This window comes from Nilaparvata lugens, chromosome 5, assembly GCF_014356525.2.
Source record: "Nilaparvata lugens isolate BPH chromosome 5, ASM1435652v1, whole genome shotgun sequence".
NCBI lineage: Eukaryota > Metazoa > Arthropoda > Insecta > Hemiptera > Delphacidae > Nilaparvata > Nilaparvata lugens.
The window spans coordinates 25,015,430-25,036,241 of NC_052508.1; the positions used below are offsets into that span (position 1 = coordinate 25,015,430).

Here is a 20,812-nt window from a genome sequence, read left to right on the forward strand (position 1 = left end):
AAATTTTACAGCTAGAAATTTTAATATAAGATTTAAAGAACACACAAGAGCCATTACCCATCCTTCCTCTCATTCCACCTTTGCAGAACACATTATCTCCACTGACCACACACACCCTGACATAGACAACAACCTCGAAATACTCCACTATTCCCACAAAAGCAGAAAATTAAATGTACTAGAACAGTTTGAAATATACAAATATACCAAACAACAGCCAAACAATATTCTAAATGACCAAATCGACTTTTCCTCCCACACTCTGTTTGACAAACTCATTTAAATCCTCCTCCATTAACCGACAAAACTCCTCAACACCCCAACTCTGACCAAATTTCACCCTCATAACCTTAAATACTTCAGTCTCTGTTTGGCTTGTGAATGTGCAATACCAGCACGAAACGGACGTCACCACATCAAAAAATGTGAGTGTTTTTTCACTTAAAAGTTTTATTAAATACGATAGTAATAATAATAGTGGAAACAAGATGGATAACCAACAACGAATAAATATTCATATTACATACGGTAGTAGATCATTCAGGGAATTCTGCTGAAAATTATTATAGAAGTATCAACTTCATCAATAGTAGATCATTTAGGAAATTCTGTTGAAATTCATTATAGAAGTTTCAACTTCATCAATAAATTAGTAAAATAGGTTGTGAGAGGTCTGGGAAGGGCCTACAATGTTTTCGCTACAAAAATTCCGAGAAAGCTCACATTAAAAGTTTTGAAACAAAAATTCCTCAATGCTGAATTTTTGAAACCCTATACTGTGATTTTTGTAAATTTCAATTCCCACTGTATTGTCACATGGACATGAGAAATATAAGGTACGATGTATCATGCACCATAGTATTATTGTAACATCATGTAGCCTATGGTTTCCTAGATTGAAAAAAACAGATATTATTTTTACCAATTCTCAAGCATAGTGAAACTACATTCTTGGCTCTTCATTACTCCACAAATTAATAAAATAATAATCTTGCGTACCGAACCCGTTCAGGCTTCGTGTAGGCTTATTGAGCAGTTAATTACAATATTTCTAAACAATAAAAATACGATGAGTTAATAGGTGATTAAGAACATGATTCATTCAAGTTGACATCTGAAATGTTTATCTCTATTTTTTTCTGAAACTTGAAACTCAATTTAAAATATTGAAGCCTACTATTATTTCGTGATAAGCAACTGCATTTTCATTTTGGAGAGCATAGGGAGCCCATTTTTATAAATTCATGTCATGTGAGATTGTAAAGATTATTAGTCCCTATTTTTCATTTGAAGTAGGGTAAACCATCCCACGTTGGGACATTTCAAGTTGTGGGAGATTAGTGAGTGTTAGGCTGGCAACAACTGCGTTGTTTTATCAGCTGTTCATAGCTTTATTTACAGACATAATAATATCAACTGTAGTACCAGTCGTTATCAAGAAAAAATTGAAAACACATTTTTGTGAACTCAAAGTTTTTTTGGAGGAGAGGAATTTTATTTTTCACTCTAAAAATCCACCATTCAAGATAAGTCTCACAGCTAATACGCCTTCTGCATTATTTTATGAATATTTTGACTTAAAGAACATTATTATCCTCTCATTATACTCCCTCTCCAGTTATTCTGTCTAAAACAAAGCCATGACCATCTGCCCACTTTGGGACAACCCACATTGGGACACTTAAATCATAATGATAATAATTATGCTCCTATTATAATGATGCAAAGTTAGTAGACTGTCTACTAAAGTTGATAATGATAAATTATGATAATTATTCAAAGTAAGCCATGGCATTTCATCTGAATCTTATTCCACTCAAAGTTGTCTACATATCAATAAAATGAATTATAAATATGATATTATGATTATAACTTGTAATGTAGCTTCATAGGCATCGATTCAAACACACTTTGAGATTTTCAAATTAAAAAAAATCAAATAATGAAATATTTTCAATAAATATTTATAATGAAATGTAAATTCAAATATGTTTTTAATAAATTGACAAAAATAATGAATTGCTTATTTTTAATTCAATGTTCCAACCTGGGCAAGGGAACATCGTAGGCCGATCTTAAGCCCAGGTTGGGACACTCCCAAAAAAATGTTTTTGAAATAAAAAATCAATTGACGATCAATGCAGTTGCCATCCTCAAGGCTGAAAGTGTAAGCAAATAGAATAAATATAAAATTAAAAAATGAAGATTTTTTCATTTTTGTCCAAGTTATTAATATCTGTTTGAATTTTGGTGTCCCAACGTGGGCTAGTTTACCCTAAACCTTTTCTCGAATCTAATTTACTTAATATCCAGCTTCATTTTGTCCTCATTTGTAGTCATTCACATTTTAGACATAAAGTATTAGGTATTTTAACTGAAATTCAAAAGTAGCTCCTAGTTATAATATAACTTGGCCAATAATTTAGTTGTCACTCAATTCAGGATGAATGCTCCTCTTCTTCAATTAGGCTACGGTACTGTAAGACCGCCTCACACCTCTCGGTTTGAAAAGCATGTGGATTCAGTGTAGAACTATAGTCAATAGTTTAAAAACGAATATTATAGGTATTTAGTTTGAATAGAATGGGAACATTTTAATAAGAATTTGATCAATGATAGAATTAGATACGATTGATAGAAATTATAATAGAATTGAACCAATAATAATTAAAATTAAACAAACTTTAATTCTCATAATTTAAAACTATTTTGATATTTTGTAAAATAATACATGCATAATTACATATTATGCATAGTATAATGCATATTATACAGAAGGTTATCAATAATATGAAATCTGATATAAGCAGTGATTTCTAATAGATAGGCTATATATGATTCTTTAGTAGTATATTATTATAATATTTGCTACGATTCAGGTTTGAAAAGTTATGACAAGTTGTCAGTGGAATGTTATGTAAAATTATGAAAATTGAATTATAGATCGTGGTGGGTGGTGGATTACATCATTCACTCTTGTTTTCTTTCTAAAGACATCAATAACTTCTTAAAATAGTAGCCTATTGCTTCAAATTATCCTTTTGAAAGCAGCATTGTCAACGTTTTTCAAAATTGTGTTACCTGAATAACCCCAATAACATGGATAACTACCGTAATTCAATAAATTTTCCATGGTTCACATTTCCATTATAAAACCCTCTACTGTATTCCATACAGCTAAATTTACTTCAACTGGAACTCTAAGTTCATGTTATTGATAACCTGCTAATTAAAAATAAATATTTATTGTTAAATACTTTCTACTGATCATGACTGGTGGTAGAAAAGGATAGTGGACTCAATCTAATACTTTGACACTTGAACATTGGAAAATAATAATATATTCTTTTTGTTTTCACATTTATGAATTGTGAATTTAGTGAATTAGTTTTATATAATATTTCGAAAATAGTTGAATAAGTTGTACCTACTTCAATTCCAAATAGTCACTTGGTGACCGTTGATGAATTGCTTGAATTGAATGCTTGAAATCATAAAAGAGAGGCCATGCCTTTTTCTGGTGCATGTTAATGATGTCTGTTCCAGAAACCTTGTTCCTGACAATATATTCCAAGCAGCTTTTGAGCAGGTGAGCGGTCATCGGATATCATTCCTAACAAGAAAAGATCGATTCTGTTTAATGCAACCAATTATCAACATAGACTCTTATTCAAATTAAATTCAAGAGTATCATTCGCGAATATACTACATGAGTAGTAAATTACAACATTTTCCATGAAAGATATTAATATTTGTAGCGAATAATTCATTTTTGTACAATACCTATCCATCATTGAGACAAGCGATGAAGTATTTATTCTTAAATGCTCAGGCTCATCCTTAATGATTTAACGTGTATGGAAATTAAGATTAGCCTGCTGTCTTGTTTTGAAGCATGTTGGATTCTATAATAACAAGCATTTTCCTTAATATCTTATTATCTTATACCCCAGCACTGAAATCACGATAGTCCTGATTCCTGAAACTCATTTTGATTTGTAGGCCTATCAATCTAAATAACTATATAGGTCTGGCACTTATTTTTTTGGTTATAAAGATAAATATTTTTGGATTTTAGTAATACTTGAGAGATGATTTGATGTCTAATAATGCATTTTGTCTTATCTCTAGTCTCTAAAATATTGATTGCACTAATATTGATCTGAAATCAAATCATTATATGAATCTAGTATTTTGAAAATGTTGATGATCTTCCAATGACAACGACAAGATCAATATTTTAAAAAAATTGTGACAAATTATAGGAATCATTTTTTTTATTGCGGATGATACCCACATGAGCTTTTTCCTTGTGCGTGAGTGATGAAAAGTGCATTAGTGAATTGATGAAATGATCAAACGTCCTTTTAATGAGATGATCAGTGAAAGAGTTGATTAATAAAGTCTCTAATAAGTTATTTACTGGGCTAGAATATTCTTCCTTATTATATCAGATTGTCATTATAATGTGGAGTACGTGTATTATAATTGTACAATTTTTAAAGTACCTAATCTATGACAATGTCGATAAACAGTTTATTTCAATATCTGGGAATTGAAAGATTCTTTCGAATTGAACTCTTAGATTAATATTATGGGACTTGTTATCAACACGCTTTGCTCTTGCTGATGAAGATAATCTTCTTTAAAAGTCAATTAATATGCAATATTTTATTATTTCTTTTACAAAGGTACCATCCATCTCACTGTGAGAGAAGGCAGAATGTTTGGTTGATATGTAGGCTATATCGAGTGAAATAGTTACCCTCATATAACTTTTAGGTTAATAAGAATTTTTCCCCTTTTCTTGTGTAGTTGAGAAGTTGATATTGTGGTAATTATTCATATTAGATAAAAAGGAGACTAAGAAATTGTCAAAAACCAACGATTTTTTGGGGTTCCGAGATGTTTGTGTCTCTGAGTTTATCAGAGATTGACAATGGTGTAACAACTGAAACCGGTCTTTCTAACTATCAATAAATCTGTGGTTTTTGACAATTTGTCTCTTTTTTTATTTTATTAATTAGAATTAGTGCCTTGGAAATTTTGTATTTGAGAGGAATGATGAGATAAGCTAAGCACTTAATATTATCATTGAAATATATTTACAATAACTTGATTTTATACAAATTTGTTTAAAATTAACAAGATTCTGTTATCTCCCTCAAGATTGTAGTTTTTTCAAATATCTGGATTATAAGGTACTCCAAACATTAACAATATATTTATAACGAACAACGCTGAATTGTATATATTCAAAGCTTTTCCATTATTATTAATATATTTTAGGTACGGTAAGAAATATACAAGTTTATAAGTGTTAACATGAAAATTGAAATTGCTTGATTTAAAATTCTTATGTGAATCAAGTAGCCCTGAAAAAGAAAGTGAAGGCTCCGAATATATTCTCAATCATGTTACTAGATTGTTCTTGTTTGTTATTTGACACCAGTACCGTAATTCAAAAAAATAATAGATGGAATAGGTATCATGTTTAGAAATGGAAGCTACTGAGATATTGCAACTATTCAAATGCTAATGAATTAATAGCTATTATTGAACGAAAATCCAAATTGAATAATGTTTATCTGTTGTGAAAACAGTCTGCATTGGACATGTATTTGTTTACTGTTTCAGACATACACGGAGTATGTTCCTGTTGAACCACAGCCCAGTGAAATGGCTAGCAATGGGATTAGCAGTAAAAACTCCAGCAATCATACAGCTATTGATGATTCGGCTCCCAAGATGAAACGACAACTTCAATTTCGGTAAGAAGATTGTAGCTATCGCATTTTTTTGCATTCATCATGAAATAAAGTTTAAATTCTGATGTAATGTATGTTATGTGCATTAGGACGAATGACGCATATTATCATATCTGAACCTACTGAACTTATTATTAAATTTGAAATTTCGCATGAAGATTATTTATTCACCGGTGATCGGTATAAACTTATTTTCAGTTCCTCAAGATTTCAGTACGTCAAGTTTTCAGCTAGTCAATGTACCCAGTGCGAAGCACGGGTTACCTGCTACTATTAAATTAACGTACTAAGCTACTATTTGCAATTGGTATTTTTTCATATTCCTGTTTCTACTGATCAAGTACGGAAGGTACGGTAACTATTATGTTGACTTTTTTATATTGTCGTTTCATAGATATAATGCAAGAGCTCATAAGTTTTTATATGATCGTTTTCAGATCAGGAACGAATACTCTGGGTATAATATTCTTCTGTATGATATTCGGCTCAGTGTTGGGAACTCTGGGTCCACAGAAGCATATCATTATTGACTTCTTCAGTGTTGTCTATCAAGTTTTATTAAAGATGCTGATGGGTGCAATTTGGTGAGTAAATTAAGTAAGGTACCGTAATTGAATAAGTAATTATTATAGAATCAGAATAGAGACAGTGGCGGCTCCAACTGGGGATCATAGGGGCCACGACCTGACACCTCACCTCCACACCCCCGAGGCTCATATCATTTTTAAATTTTATACTTCATTCTACCAGAATATATTCTGATTTTTAAAAAATATTCTTGATCAAATATCAGATAATCAATTGCATAGAATTATTTGTAGAACCAGAATTTATTTCTTCATGATAATTACCAGTCAAATCATCACTTACATATTCCACTACACGTTATTGACTCAGGACAAAAATCACAACTAATTGAATTTTCGAGCAAGGATTCAGGGATATTGAACGACTTCACAACAAGTGGGTCTTCAGTGCACCTCACTCGTGTTCGTGCTCGAGAACCCCAGAAACTAAGAGATTATGGTAGATAATCCAGTTAACCGAGATTTCAGTAAAATCAAAAAATCCAATCATCAGACAGACACAGAGCGAATGAGTTCTACCTTTTTCCAGTAAACTTTAAAAAAATTCTTCTTCAAGCCCATGTTTGAGAGAACAAACATTATACATTTTCAAGAACATGAATGCCAAAGCCCCTCCCTTGAGAAACAGTTTTTTTTAATGAGAATTCAATGTAACATATTTGTGTTGAAAATTTATTCATGATCAGATAACAGAAAAATCAAAGAATATTAGCAAAGTGAGGTAAAATCTAATCTAAGTCTATTCAGTTGACCCTCTGAACCTTGTGAGAGTCAAGAGGACTCAAAATTTATTCAGTGAATTTATTCATTCAAAAAGCCTCAAGATTGTGATTTTCTAATTACAGGGAAAACAACATATTTCGACTGTAACCACCACTTATTTCCCGGTATTCAATTTGAAATTTATTACTATAGGTTTCCGTTCTCTTGTCGTTACACCAAAATTTTCGTCGTATGCTCTAGCTTATCTTATAGAAGGGTCATGGAATTAGGACACACATGAGTTTCGTGGAAATAAGAACTTTCCCTGTAGCCAACTCTTCCAAGCTTGACGAGACGTTCTAAATGTTAGGTTTTAATGTATAATTTATTTGATTCTCATTTTTTTCTTAAGGCTCTTCAAACGTCATTCTCTCTCTACAAAAGATTCATATCTTCAATACTGCAATGACTAAACTATTTGGGGTGAAAATTCCTTTTTAGAACCATAAATTTTTGCATTTCAACAACAAATTTTAGTTCCAGTAGGGACTGCAATGATTATTGTAGCTGAAGTAAAGTAGGATCGTGTAACGATATAATCTATACCTTCCTGTTGATTTTTTTAATTTGGTTGATATTAGCACTGTTTGAAATTCAATTAATTTTTTAATGGTCAGGATATTTTATTATTTTTTCTTTTTTTTACTACCTAGTTGAAGAAGAATGTTCTGCCTATAATATTATTATTATTTTTGGATTTTCCCCGACTTCCCGGTTGGCGATTGTTCAATCAATAAGCCGTAAATGTGTTTTTATTAATCGACGAATGGAGGTTGTTATTTCAAATGAAGTCATTTTGAAGACTGTATGGAACAAAAATTGACATAGTACTGTTGATTGTTTCAATTCAACAATATTCAGAGAAGGCTACTCTTGTTTTAAGAAAATAAGTCTCTGTTAACGCATCCTATAAAAGGATCTCAGTTTTATACAGCAATCAGTCACCTTCAATCTTTTTTCATTTGAGAATTGAACAGTATGGTAATAAAATGAATAAAATATTTTTCATTCCAATCATAAAAAACCTTTGTATCTGAAAGATCATGAAATAAATAGAGTTCCTTTTATTTCAAGAATAAATAAAACCTTTGTATCTGAAAGAGCATTGATGAAAACGTGTGAATAAGAACTTGGGGGGGGGGAGTGTATGGAGGAAGGTTGAATAAAAATTCCGTAACTTTTTTCCATGGTGGTCCACCATTTTCAGCCTACAACCTTATTAATAGTCAGATATCAGGAAATTCTGAAGCAGTTGAGATGCTCTAAGACTTTCAGACTTTTTCCTCAAATTATTTCCCGTAATGATACTCTGTTCACTCAATGGTGTTGGGACATTGGAAATTTCACTTGAGTGTTTAATCATGAGAAAATATATAATTTACTATTCTAGTCTCTCCAGAGCACAGCAATACTGAAACTGAATTTGAAACCCTATTTAAAATATATCATCAAATGAAATTCGGTTGATTCATAAAACTATTGTTTTTCAAATATCTTGGGAAAAATTTAGAACTCGAGGTAGGGTGAGATTGAAGATCAATTATTGCTTTGAGCTGAGTACTTTGGTGAGAATTATTCACTGCAAGATATCATTTTTTTCATGAATACAAAAGATGTTATTGAGACTTACAAAATTATCAAAAATTAGAATCAGTTCTATATTCTTTATAACTATCACTATTTGTGAAATTTAATTTAACAAATTCCGAATTCAAGTCATTCAATGCAGGATTATCTACATACTAGGTCAAGAATAACACTTGCCCAATTTTTAATAACATTCCACTTTGAAAGTCAAATGAATCTTCCAATTTGTTCGATAGTAAATTATTTATAGCTTTTCTTATTCCAAAGTGAGCGTCGTATTTTCCTGTACAGTACAGTGTAGCGATTTATTTATTTACAAAAACACATAATCAATGTAGATTTTAATGGTTGATTATTTTCAATCATGCCTATTTATATGCTATTCAACATAATTTTATATAAATTCACTATTGTTACTGATATGATTCCCCTCACCTTGAAATGTGCCCAAATGATATTTCTGATTCGGTTTTTCTAATAATGTTTAATTTTATTTACAGGCTAACACCGTTAGGAGTGGGTAGTATTATATGTGCAAAGATAATAACAATTGTCAACCTCTCCCAAACATTACTTCAGTTGAGTTGGTTCATTTTCACTGTGGCATTGGGAGTACTCATATATCAATTCGTGATAATTCAATTGATATACTATTTAATAGTGAGGAAGAATCCTTATCAGTATTACTTGACGTTTGGTCCAAGTATCATCACAGCTTTTGCAACTGCCTCCAAGTGAGTATAATGCCGGTAGGCCTAATACTATTATTTGATCCAATCAATTCTTAATTCATGTATTCGTGCTTTACTCTGAAAATGGAGCTTCGTGATTGAAATAAATGTAACTTTGAGAGGAATGAGTAAGTTATTTGGCTCTTCCATTTTGATTTTGGTTCTCCTGAAGAATCCAAATCAAATTAAAAATTAATTAAATTGGCATTCTTAAATTTTAGCTTGCCACTGTAAAATCAAATTGCAAATTTACATAGGCAACACTCTTCCAAATCATTACCGTAACAAATAGAGTAGGCTATTATATTGCAATTTTGATTCACATGATAAAATATATTATTCATCTAATGTGAAGTTGGCATTGGAGTAGAGTTTATCAGCACTCTTAGCAACGCGCCATCACAGTAGGCCTACCGTAAAGCTAAGAGTGGACTCACTCTGAGTAAATTATTTATTAGAATGTAAGTTATTGAAGTGGATTGTCCAGTCTCAAGTACATCCACCATTATTCGCTCAATTCAAATGATTTTTGTGCTGAATAGATCATTTCATGTTTTAATTATATATCGATGGTAGTTTCCATGAAGAAATCCTTTTGAAATTGAATTACAGTTGAATTACCTAAGACATGTAAATCTCATTCCACATTAATAATAGGCTGCGCTGGTAAAATCTCAGGTGGAATGTATATGCAACTATTTGAAAAAAATAATTATTGATAGATTGAAAATCTGTTTCGAACAGTCATTTTGATTATTTTTTTATGATACCGATTTTTATTGTGATTCTTCCCATCCATGATTTCGATAAATCAAATCGATTCTGTTTGCAGGGCAGCTGCTCTCCCTTTGACCTTCCAGATAATGGATGAAAAAGTGAAAGCGAGTGAGAGGATAACAAGATTCGTTTTGCCAATTGGCACACTGAACATGGATGGGACTGCACTCTTCATAACGGTTGCAACTGCATTCTTAGCTCAAATAAATAACATTCCTCTTGGTGTGAATGAAATTCTAACTCTAGGGTAAGTTCAAGTCCAGTTTCATGGTTGAGTATTGAAAATAATAAAAATGAAAATATTGAAAATATTATATAATGAATTTAGCAACGTTTGACAGAACATGATAGTAGTGTGTAGTGAAGACTGATTTGGGCGTAATGCCTGTAGCAGTAAGTTATTCTTTGTTCTTGGGATGAATAGATGAAAGATGAGGATATTTATTATGGCTATTGGCTACGTTGATTCACTCTACCGTTGATCTACTTTTGGAATGAATAAATCATTGTGAACTACAGTTCTTATATTTGAGGTGTGGCATTTTATACGCATATTGCAGGGATTTAATAATTTGATTTAATTTAGAATGAATAGGCATATGGAGTACGTAACTCTATTCCCTTTATCTATAAATATTGAGAAATTAAATAAATTTCCTCTTAGAAATTTTGTTCATGTTGATTTTGTATAGGATGCAATATATCAATACTCAATGGATATTTGTAGATATGCTGAGAAGAAGAGACACTAGAATGTGCAATCATTCATTCGAGGTCATTTAAATTAATTTAAAATCTTCCAATTTAAAATATAATAATTTAATTTATTGATAATTCAAAATAAAATATTTTCAATCAATTAAAAATCAATTTAGCATATATTCTAATTCAATCATGTGAAGAATTGGTGAGCATTGGCAAATATTTGAATGGTGATGATAATTTAATAGTAATAGAAGGTAATTACTATCTGTTATCATATTCAGTAGCCTACTGGTTCATAGTTTCTTGAAACAATTCTGGATAGGATTTTTTTGAATAATTTATAAATGCTCTTAGAGTCAGTATTTTCTAACTTATCAGTATCAGAGTCTCTCAATATCATGGATGTGACTCTTCTTCATTATTACTATTCTTCAACATTTCCTTCAGTATTAATTTTTATTAATTCTGAAGTTCCCAATAATTCTTTTAATTTCCACTCAATAATGTGAACTTGAACAGTTACTGTCTATCTATAAAGAAAAATGGGTTAAGATTTCAAAAGCTTGTAAAACTATAATCTTTTTATATCCTGCCCAAATCAATCAGACAACAATTATAGTAATTTATGCTCCGTTCAATTCAGCAAGCTAGGATGGTGGGAGAGTCCATTTATGAATGCTTATGAAGTATGGTCATAGTAAAACTTGACCATTGGTCATGCTTAATGCTCTGTGGTAGGGTAGTTCACATTGGAATATTTGCCTTCTCAGAGGTCTAGATGGTAATAATTTATAAGATAAGAGTCTATTTCTCATGCAGCATGACTCTTCCATCATGATAACTTGACTCAAGTCAACTCGCCTACTTAACAGCCAACACCTTACCAAATTTGTGGTGAAAAGGCATTTTGAACTTTGACATGGAATCTACTTTAGTGTTAAAAATGGCAAATCACTATTTTTTATTGAGATTTGATTCGTATTGGTAGATGCAATAAGCAGTTCATTTTACCACATAGATATAAAAATTATTGAATGGATCTGAATTATTATTGGAAAATAAATTGAATTATACCTGGATACAATAATATAGAGATTAGAAATATCATGCAAGCCAAAAAGTGGTTCATGAAATCGGTGTTGCAATAAGTTTTTTTAAAATCCTCTCAGTTTATGAATAAAATGTAAATAATTGTATCAGATGAGATTGTAGCCCAATAATTTATGAATATGAAACCTTCATTACCACATATGTGAAAGCTCGTAGAGAAGTTTCACTTAATCAATACATTTGATGAGACCATAATATGGTATTGTCTATTATAGTAGGCTATATCAATCAAAATCATTTTTCTCCTTCCGCCCTTGAGTTCATAAGAAGCAAGCTGAAAATAAACTTAATTAGTTTGTTTCAGAACTGAATAATGACATTTTAAATAAAAATGAGTAAATAAAACTCATTCGAACTGAAAAATCAATTCATATTTAAATAATACCTATTTATTTGTTTGTTTGAATAATCTTTTTTTTGAAGCTCGTACGGTATTGGTCAGTATTAAATTACTATGCCTGACTCTCTGTTTTTTCCACAGTGATCGATTACGAACAACAAACAATCTTCTTGGGGATGTATATGCGTGTGCTGTGATAGAAAAATTATCCAAACAGGACTTGGAGGCTGTGCAGCGCGATGTAAGTTTACATTGATTTTCATTGGTTTGACATTTTTTAACGAATTTATAATTTATGTTAGTAGTACCATTACTTATTACTGGTACATCTAGACTTCCACATGTTCTTTCTTCCATGAACTAATGAGCTTCAATTATTCACTTAGCCAGTTCATTTTATTTGGTTACTAATTGTATACAGAGGGCGCAGGTGGACGGGGAGAATTTTGGAAGTTACAGTCTGCAGCACTGTAGAGCCGACATATTCAAGGTCTATAAAATACAGGCATGGAAGTAAGAAAACCACTTTTTTAGGTTTTCTTACTTCCATGAATACAGGTCATGAGACAATCCCGTGATGCATTGCAAAATCGCCATTTTGTGGGGTTCTAGTTCACCAATTTTCAAATTTATTTTTAGCTGTTATCATTGTAGATTAAACATAGAATGATGTGTTATTGGTAATTGAAATTGTAAGAATAATACTTCGTAAAGAATCATAGTATTTAGCAAAATACTAGAAACTGAATTGATTTTCAGATTTAATTGATCGGGAACTTTAAACTCTTTTTGCAGTTGGCCTCGCATATTTCTGTGTTGTCCCAATGCCTTATGAATTATAATCCTTAGGTTACAAGAATAAGAACAATTTTTAATAATAAATGAATAATTAAAGCATTTATTTTTGAAATTTCATTATTAAAAAATTGAAAACCTGGATTCACATATTATCTGAACTAGAATATTGTTTTTGAAATGTATAATACATGATTTAGTTACAAGCAAATTGAATTAGATTGTATTTTCAAATGTACCACCATGTGTGCCGTGCTATGAATTTGGAAAGTTAATTTAGAATTTAGAAGCACACACAATATAACTCAATAAAAGGGATGCTTGATAAACATACCTAGTGTTAGAGAACGGGAAACCAGAAATGACGAGAGACAACGAAATAGAGAGAAGATATCAAATATATTGTCACCTCTTACAGTTAAATTCAACAGTTAATAAAACAAAATGAAGTTAAATCATGAGAACCGAAAATAAAATCACTAAATTTAGAAAATTATCTCCGATATAGCTAATTCGATAGTATTATACTCTGTCTGCTTTACATTTAAAACATCTTAGATTGAATCATGAGAAGCTTAAAGGACTCTAATTTCAGGAAGAAGAATTGATAGTAATTGAAAGATATTTCTCAGTAGTTGATCATAAATAACAATAAATATTTTAAAAGAAAGATCAACATAAGATTCATAAAATTCTTAGAACATTTAGAACACATATGGAAACTTTTAAAACATTATCAAATATTAATAATCCCCAATAATATCTATTCTGTATCTTTATATTATGAAAGCTGCAAAGACAAATATTCCTCAAGTATCACATCATGGAATTCTACATAGGAAGACTATTCAAAAATATGTGATATCAAAACAAATTTAGAAAAGCTAGGGTCCTTGAAACTTCTATTCGATCCTTTACAACTTTAAGACCAAAATTATTTTAAAACATTAATTTATCGATAAGGGACCTTTAAAGATTTCATATACTAATTCAACTTTTAGTAGTTTAGTAGATTATAAAATATAAATTTAAAGAAAACTGAAATTCCCAGCTGGATCCTCACAGGGAAAATATTGCCTCACATTTCAATGTAAAGATACAACCGAAAATCTATTACTCAAACCAAATTAATAAAATTTGTAAACTATCCATCCCCAATAATATCTCAAAGCTACGATTTAACAAAAAGTCTAATTCCGCACGTTTCAATTGATTCACGTTTTACACCCTTCCCTTTTGAAAGTCTATAGTCACTAAAACCCATTCTGTCACATCCGGAGTTCCTGGGACGTTTGTTTAATTTGGAAAAAGTTTTTACCTCAAAGCTGTTTCTTCAATTTGAATCTAGGCTCGGTGATCGAGCTCTACACGTCCAGATGGACAGGAGACAGCATACCCCAAGCTTCTAGGACTGCCATCGATTCAGAGGCATCTCATCAGTGGCTTAAAGAAACACATTCATGAACCCGTAAATGATGGACTCGTACATTGATGGACCCATACTTTGATGGACCCGTACTTTGACCACTGTTAGAATAAAAAGTAAACTAGCATAATACAAATTAACTCAACTTCAGTTATATCATAAAGTCAACCTACTTTAGGTTATATAAAACTCAAATCAATACTTATTACTTTGAAACACAAATAGACATTACCTACTTCAATATCTTGATTTAATAGAAAAGAATTTATTTGTAATCAGGGTCATGCTCTTTATACAAAGAGATGGGTACATAGCATTCCATAATACAATACTTTAATTCACTAGTATATGGAATAACTTTTCATTATAAGATCTTTCGAGTATAGTAGTTATTTTGTTCAGTCTGCTCTCTTACATAAATTACATATATAGTGTAATTTTAAAAAATAAATTACATGATAGGTGTTTCCTTAAGAATCAAGAAAGCTTTCCATTAGAAATCAGCAAAACAAATAAAATCCATATCACAAAATACGGTCATTTAAATTTAGGTTAATAGCTTCCTCTTCAAAAATAATTTAAAATAAAAAAAATTTCAATTCCTTCTAAAAGGTACTCTAAATTTCTACAAAACATATAGGTACCGTTCATTTTCTTCCAACATTTATCAGTTTGAATATAAAAATACCACCTTCCATTACACAAGAGAATCAAAAGGACTATTCTCAATTATTATACTTTAATTACATTACAATAAATACTTTGATGGAAGCTTTCATCGATAATAATTTCCTTAACTATATTATAAATCTATGACGTACCTTCAGTAGCGGTTATAGGAGGAAAATCTCCATTGTGAAATGACAAATTTCATATCCTCTCTTCTTAATTAAAGCATTTACTGAGGCGGAAAAACTAGAACATGCTATTGGAACAGATGGTTCCACAGCCAAATACTACCAAGCCTAAAGCTGGCATAAAAGCAAAGATTAACACTAAATACTGATCAGACTACATTTTGTACTGCTTACAACAGAGGACAGACGCTGAGTGAATGCACTTCGCTTGCCTTGTTGAGGACAGCTGTGTACGGCCTCACTAGATAGGAACCTAACCAACGTTGACTGTGATTGGGAGTTACTATTTTCTAGAAAAATTTCCGCCAATAGAAAGGAACAGTACATCTACAATTTAAGATACATTCTCCCACCAAGTGACAGCTATTTTCCAAATTCCTAACCAAATAAGGCATGATTGATAATCAATCGGACACAAATTCCTTGCCTTATAAGGTCATAAACCAGACTGATGCTCCAGGAAAATCGTTGATTTTCTTAGTACCATAACTTCTATGCACACACTAACAAATTCGACACAACACAATGCAGAAAAGCAAGGCAGCGAAATGAAATGTTATACAGGACTGACTTCTCATGATAATTCACATAATCCTCATCATTCGCAATTGGAACAATGAATATTGTTACACATGAAATAGGCACAAAATGGCCGCTCCATAAGGAACACACGGGTGTCTTGACCCGGTTTTTATAGACCTTGGACATATTTGTTCGAAATTATGCACAAAATAATATTTATGTACAAATATTATAATATTAATTAATGTGAGGATATTCCAATTTAGTAATCATGGATCATTATACTGGCAAGGAACATGAAACAGATGTGAGAGCATTTTGTAAATAGTGATCATTATATGCTAAGAGAATATTTTGACAGCTTTGTCAGCTTCTTACCAGTAGGCTACGTCATGAACGTATCCCTGTGCAATTTATATTAGTTCAAAGACATTGCTTATCGTACACGTTGGAAACAATTCAAGAATTAACTGAAGGAGAACATTTAAAATGCATTCACAGTCTTACCATGTCTCACTTTAGATAATAGGCTAGTCTATAGTAGGCTATGGTCTTACCCAAACATTTACTACATCAGAGTTTTCATATTATGGCTGTGAACGGCTGTGAGCAAAAATTTTGTAGCAGAGTTTTGTAAAGTCCTACTTTATAATGAGAATAAGTAATCATGAAAACTTTTCCTATATTGCTCGATTATCCAATATAGTTTTGTTTCCAGAATAACTTGATATTTTATTGTTCTCATTTCATCTCAGTTTATTTATTTATTCCATTTCAAAATCACAGCATCAAATAAATTGATGATTGGAAGAGAAACCACAGGATAAACCCAAAACTTTCTCTCTCCCTATATTATGAATCCTATAGGAGACATACTGTCAACTTGAAGCTTCAAATGATTTGAATATTGATTCAATATCTAGAAAGAATAATGAGGACTTTACTCACGAGAACATTATTGTACAAATATAACATTATTTGAAATGTTCATATTTCTGAGATTTCCAATCACCTTCCTCACACATGTCTATGATTTTATAGGAGGAGAGAGCCAGAGCCAGATATCAACAAACATCGATGGGATCACCTCAAGAAAGCAGAAGTGAGAGTGCCATTATGGTCGAACACAAGAATAATGGGCTCCTTACGTCATCGCCATAATAACTGATTGCATAGATTAACAACATTTTATTCGAACAATTGTTAAGTTTTTAGAGTAATTATGAACAGTATTATCTTCAGTGAAGATGTTAAGTCAATGTGATAGATGGAAACAGTATTGATGGCCTACTCAATTTATATAGTTGAATAGACATATTATTCGTTTCTGTGTTACAGTAATTTAGATAATGTCGATGTACAACAGGGTAACACATAATATAGATGTTGCTTTATTCTATTGACTTCCTCCTCATGGAACGTACCTTATTATCAAAGTAATATTCTAATGATAAAATATAGAATTAATGATATTCTAAAAAGAAAATAAGTATTAAATATTTTTATCGGTGTTAGCCTGTAATTACAATAGTTTCACTCTTAATATTTCTAGAGCCACAGATGTATTCACTGATTAGGGTTGATTCAACCACTACTAAACATGTCAGTTCTGGGATCATTTCAGCAATTACTTCTCTTATTCCTTTATTCGAAGGATATCACGAGTTTTGATATACAGTAAATATCAAGTCTGAGAACGTATTTCCATCATAAACATAGATTAAAAACTTCCTTTCAAGCTCAACTTGAAGATAAGGGAAGTTTGAGAGTATTTTGTTACTCAAACCTTTATTCGATTATCAACATACATGTATATAATCAACTATGTGTATTTTTATATCACTTGAAGCAATCAGAATAGCAATTTTTCATTTGAAATACAACTTCCAAACCATTTTTTAAAAATATTCTTGAGTCTTTCTTAATCAATATAAATCAAACTCTTAAAAATTTGACTTTGAGCAAATCCTTCCTAGAATATTTTTCATAAGAGATAATCACACATTATCTCGAATTTATTATGCATAACATTCATCCTGAAATCATATTATTTCATCAACACTATCCCACAGAACTGCTCTATGTGAACATTTGAATACATGTTAGCAAGTTATAAAGCATGTCCAAAGCTGTAGCCTATATTTTCATTTTTTGTATACATAACCATAGAGAAACAATAGCGTAAGTAATAACATGCTATTGTTTCTGTATGACATAACTCAGATATATTCATTTTATGAAAATAAGAATAATTTCCTTCATTGGTGCTCCACGGTACAGATGTTTCAGTGTATTTAAGTTACCTAGTTGGAACAATAGAAGAATACATTATCCTGATTATAAGCGGTATAAGCTTTTTTGAAAACAGGTTGAAATAGTCACACATTATTTACATCGGTAGATCAATATATGAATATTAGAATAGGAATAATATCTAGAATATCTATGCAGTTGTGTAGAAATTGTAGTGAGCTATTACAAATCACAGACTTTTCCAAAGTTGAAACGTCACCATGTCCCGTATTTATCCAAGATGATAATTTAAAATTTCTAAATTTCATATCGCAAGTCTTGATTTCACGTTTTATTCAAAAAATAATAATAAAAAAACAAATAATTTCTTGAAGTCAAATGAATAATGGATAACGTAATGAATTGTATTGCGAGATAATACATATTGAGACTTATCAATGTATTCCTAAACACCTTTTGTCTGCTAGATACATTCTAGGAAATGAGAGGATGGACATAAGACTGTTCGATGAATAGAAAATATATTTTTCAAGAAGGTTTAATAACGATTCTACAGCATTGTTTCACAAAATATCCAATATTTTATTCAGCTTAGGTATATAAGAAATCTGAATTTCCTCAAAATCATATTTCATTATGAATATTAACAATATTTTTGTCCTGTAAAGAGTGATTAAGTATCAAGACCATTCAATGATAATAACAGAAATTTCAGAACAATAGCTACACAACTTCCGTATAAGAAAATCATTTAAACATTTGACTCATATTGTTAACAATATTTTTCCTTTAATTCCAGTTAGTACTCGCGTCACACACTCAACTTTATATATCGACCATTATGGCCAATAACCGGAATAAAGCACTTGAAAGTTACAGGTATAATTATAGTGTTGGTAGTGTGCTGGAATGTGGTTCAAAATTTAGAAACCTACCTTACATGGAATAGCATTCTGAAATCCAGATAAATGTGTAATGATAAAATAACATAATATTTGTATGTAACTTCATGTACTAGACAGGGGTAGTTGATCTCTTCTTCATTGTTAGTTTTATTTTCAAGAGTAGACGCATATATACATACACAATGTATTGTGCTAAGATATTATAAATCCGCAAATAACTTGATGTTGATGGTATGTTGATATTGAACTAGATATAACAGTAATTATCTGTGATTACAGTGATCTTGGAGATGAGTGTTCTTATGTATGATTTCTTATCTATCAATTATAGTCTTATAGAATACTCTCTCAATTGTATTATTATACGAAATGTACCGTACTGCTTTGCATAGTAGGGCTACCTTTTGTTAACGATGAGATCCAAAAAGTATTTAATTATCCGTAACATCTTCAATCAAATATTACTCCAAAAAGATATTCATGAATCCACAACACTATACTTTAGATAATATCATGTGGATAAATTTAATATTTTCCAGAGAGTAGGTATTGAAGAATTTTCGGTTCAAGTAACTATATATTCTTGTATGCAAACAGGTCATATATTATTAGTTTAGCTAGAAATAAATTTTGACACATTGGTGCTTCGTAATATTATTATTATCAAATGAGAGTACTTGAAACATGATTTTAGTCATCCAAGATGTACGGTACCCGAATTTTGAATTCAATTGTTTTTGCACCTTTAGTTGATTTATCTCAATCCTCAAAGATAAATATTTCAGCTTTCAACCTTCTATTGAACACTGAAAATAAAATTTATCATTCAGGTATGTTTTATTTGAGTTTCTTGTTGATAGGTAGCTTGGACAACATAATATATAGAAAATATCCATACCTACATATTTAAGGAATTATGGTATTCAAGCTGTTGACAGATTCTAAAGTGCAATAACCTCAAGTGAAACTTATGGATCTTTAATCAATCGAGCTTATTCTGAGGTATAGGGAGAAGTCATTGCCGTGTTTATTCTTGGAATGCAGATTACACAAATAAACATGATCATCGATCATGTTTTAAAAGGATTCGAATTATTTGTAAAAATTGTAATGTTAACTTATTCCTGGCTTGAATTTTTTCAATGATTTGCTTTCCAAATTGTTATACTATATTCTTGTTAAGCTGTTCTCAGATTCTTGAAAAGATATCTTTTATATGAATTTGAATAAAACAGAATTTCTGGATATTTTATTGTGTTATAACTGTCCATTTCTCTTATTCATACTTTTTTATTTATTTATCTACAAAAAAAATACATACAGGTATTGGAACAACAGGCATTATAGCCCAAAACTGTTCCCGATTCAACATAACAAAGTTCTTCATAATTATCAAGAAAAAAGTTAATGAAAAATTGAAAATGATTAAAAATAAGAAATAAACCAATAGGAAATATTAAGAATATGAATAAAAATAAGTACTAATTTAACAAATAAGACAGAATATGATTTATGAATATGAGAGTACAATATAACAGAATTTCGTTCCACTCCAAAGAAACACAGTTAAGAGAAGAGAAAAAAATACCAATGAGAAAAAATCATAATATGTTATACTATATATGTTGTAACAATTAAAAACTAGCATCAAGAGACAGGCCAAACAACTGATGCGTCACCGACCACT

The 20,812-nt window shown here is 30.7% G+C and overlaps 1 protein-coding gene and 1 long non-coding RNA gene across 6 annotated transcripts in view; both read left to right on the forward strand.

Moving 5' to 3' along the window:
• LOC111046681 (excitatory amino acid transporter 2) overlaps positions 1 to 10,487 on the forward strand; it is a 31,231-nt gene extending 20,744 nt beyond the window's left edge. For 4 of the 5 annotated variants that reach the window (XM_039428018.1, XM_039428020.1, XM_039428017.1 and 1 more), the window contains 5 exons: positions 3,547 to 3,589; positions 5,638 to 5,771; positions 6,206 to 6,352; positions 9,205 to 9,438; positions 10,268 to 10,487. In XM_039428018.1, the coding sequence (XP_039283952.1) occupies positions 3,547 to 3,589; positions 5,638 to 5,771; positions 6,206 to 6,352; positions 9,205 to 9,438; positions 10,268 to 10,463 (754 nt within the window). In that variant the 3' untranslated portion in view covers positions 10,464 to 10,487. The remainder of the gene's footprint in view (positions 1 to 3,546; positions 3,590 to 5,637; positions 5,772 to 6,205; positions 6,353 to 9,204; positions 9,439 to 10,267) is intronic. The other variant, XM_039428015.1, reaches the window with a different exon arrangement.
• A 1,968-nt stretch (positions 10,488 to 12,455) lies between these two features.
• LOC120351301 lies at positions 12,456 to 20,372 on the forward strand. The gene is made up of 2 exons (XR_005571299.1): positions 12,456 to 12,608; positions 17,009 to 20,372. It is a non-coding gene; the product is annotated as an uncharacterized LOC120351301 (long non-coding RNA).
• Positions 20,373 to 20,812: the final 440 nt, after the last annotated feature.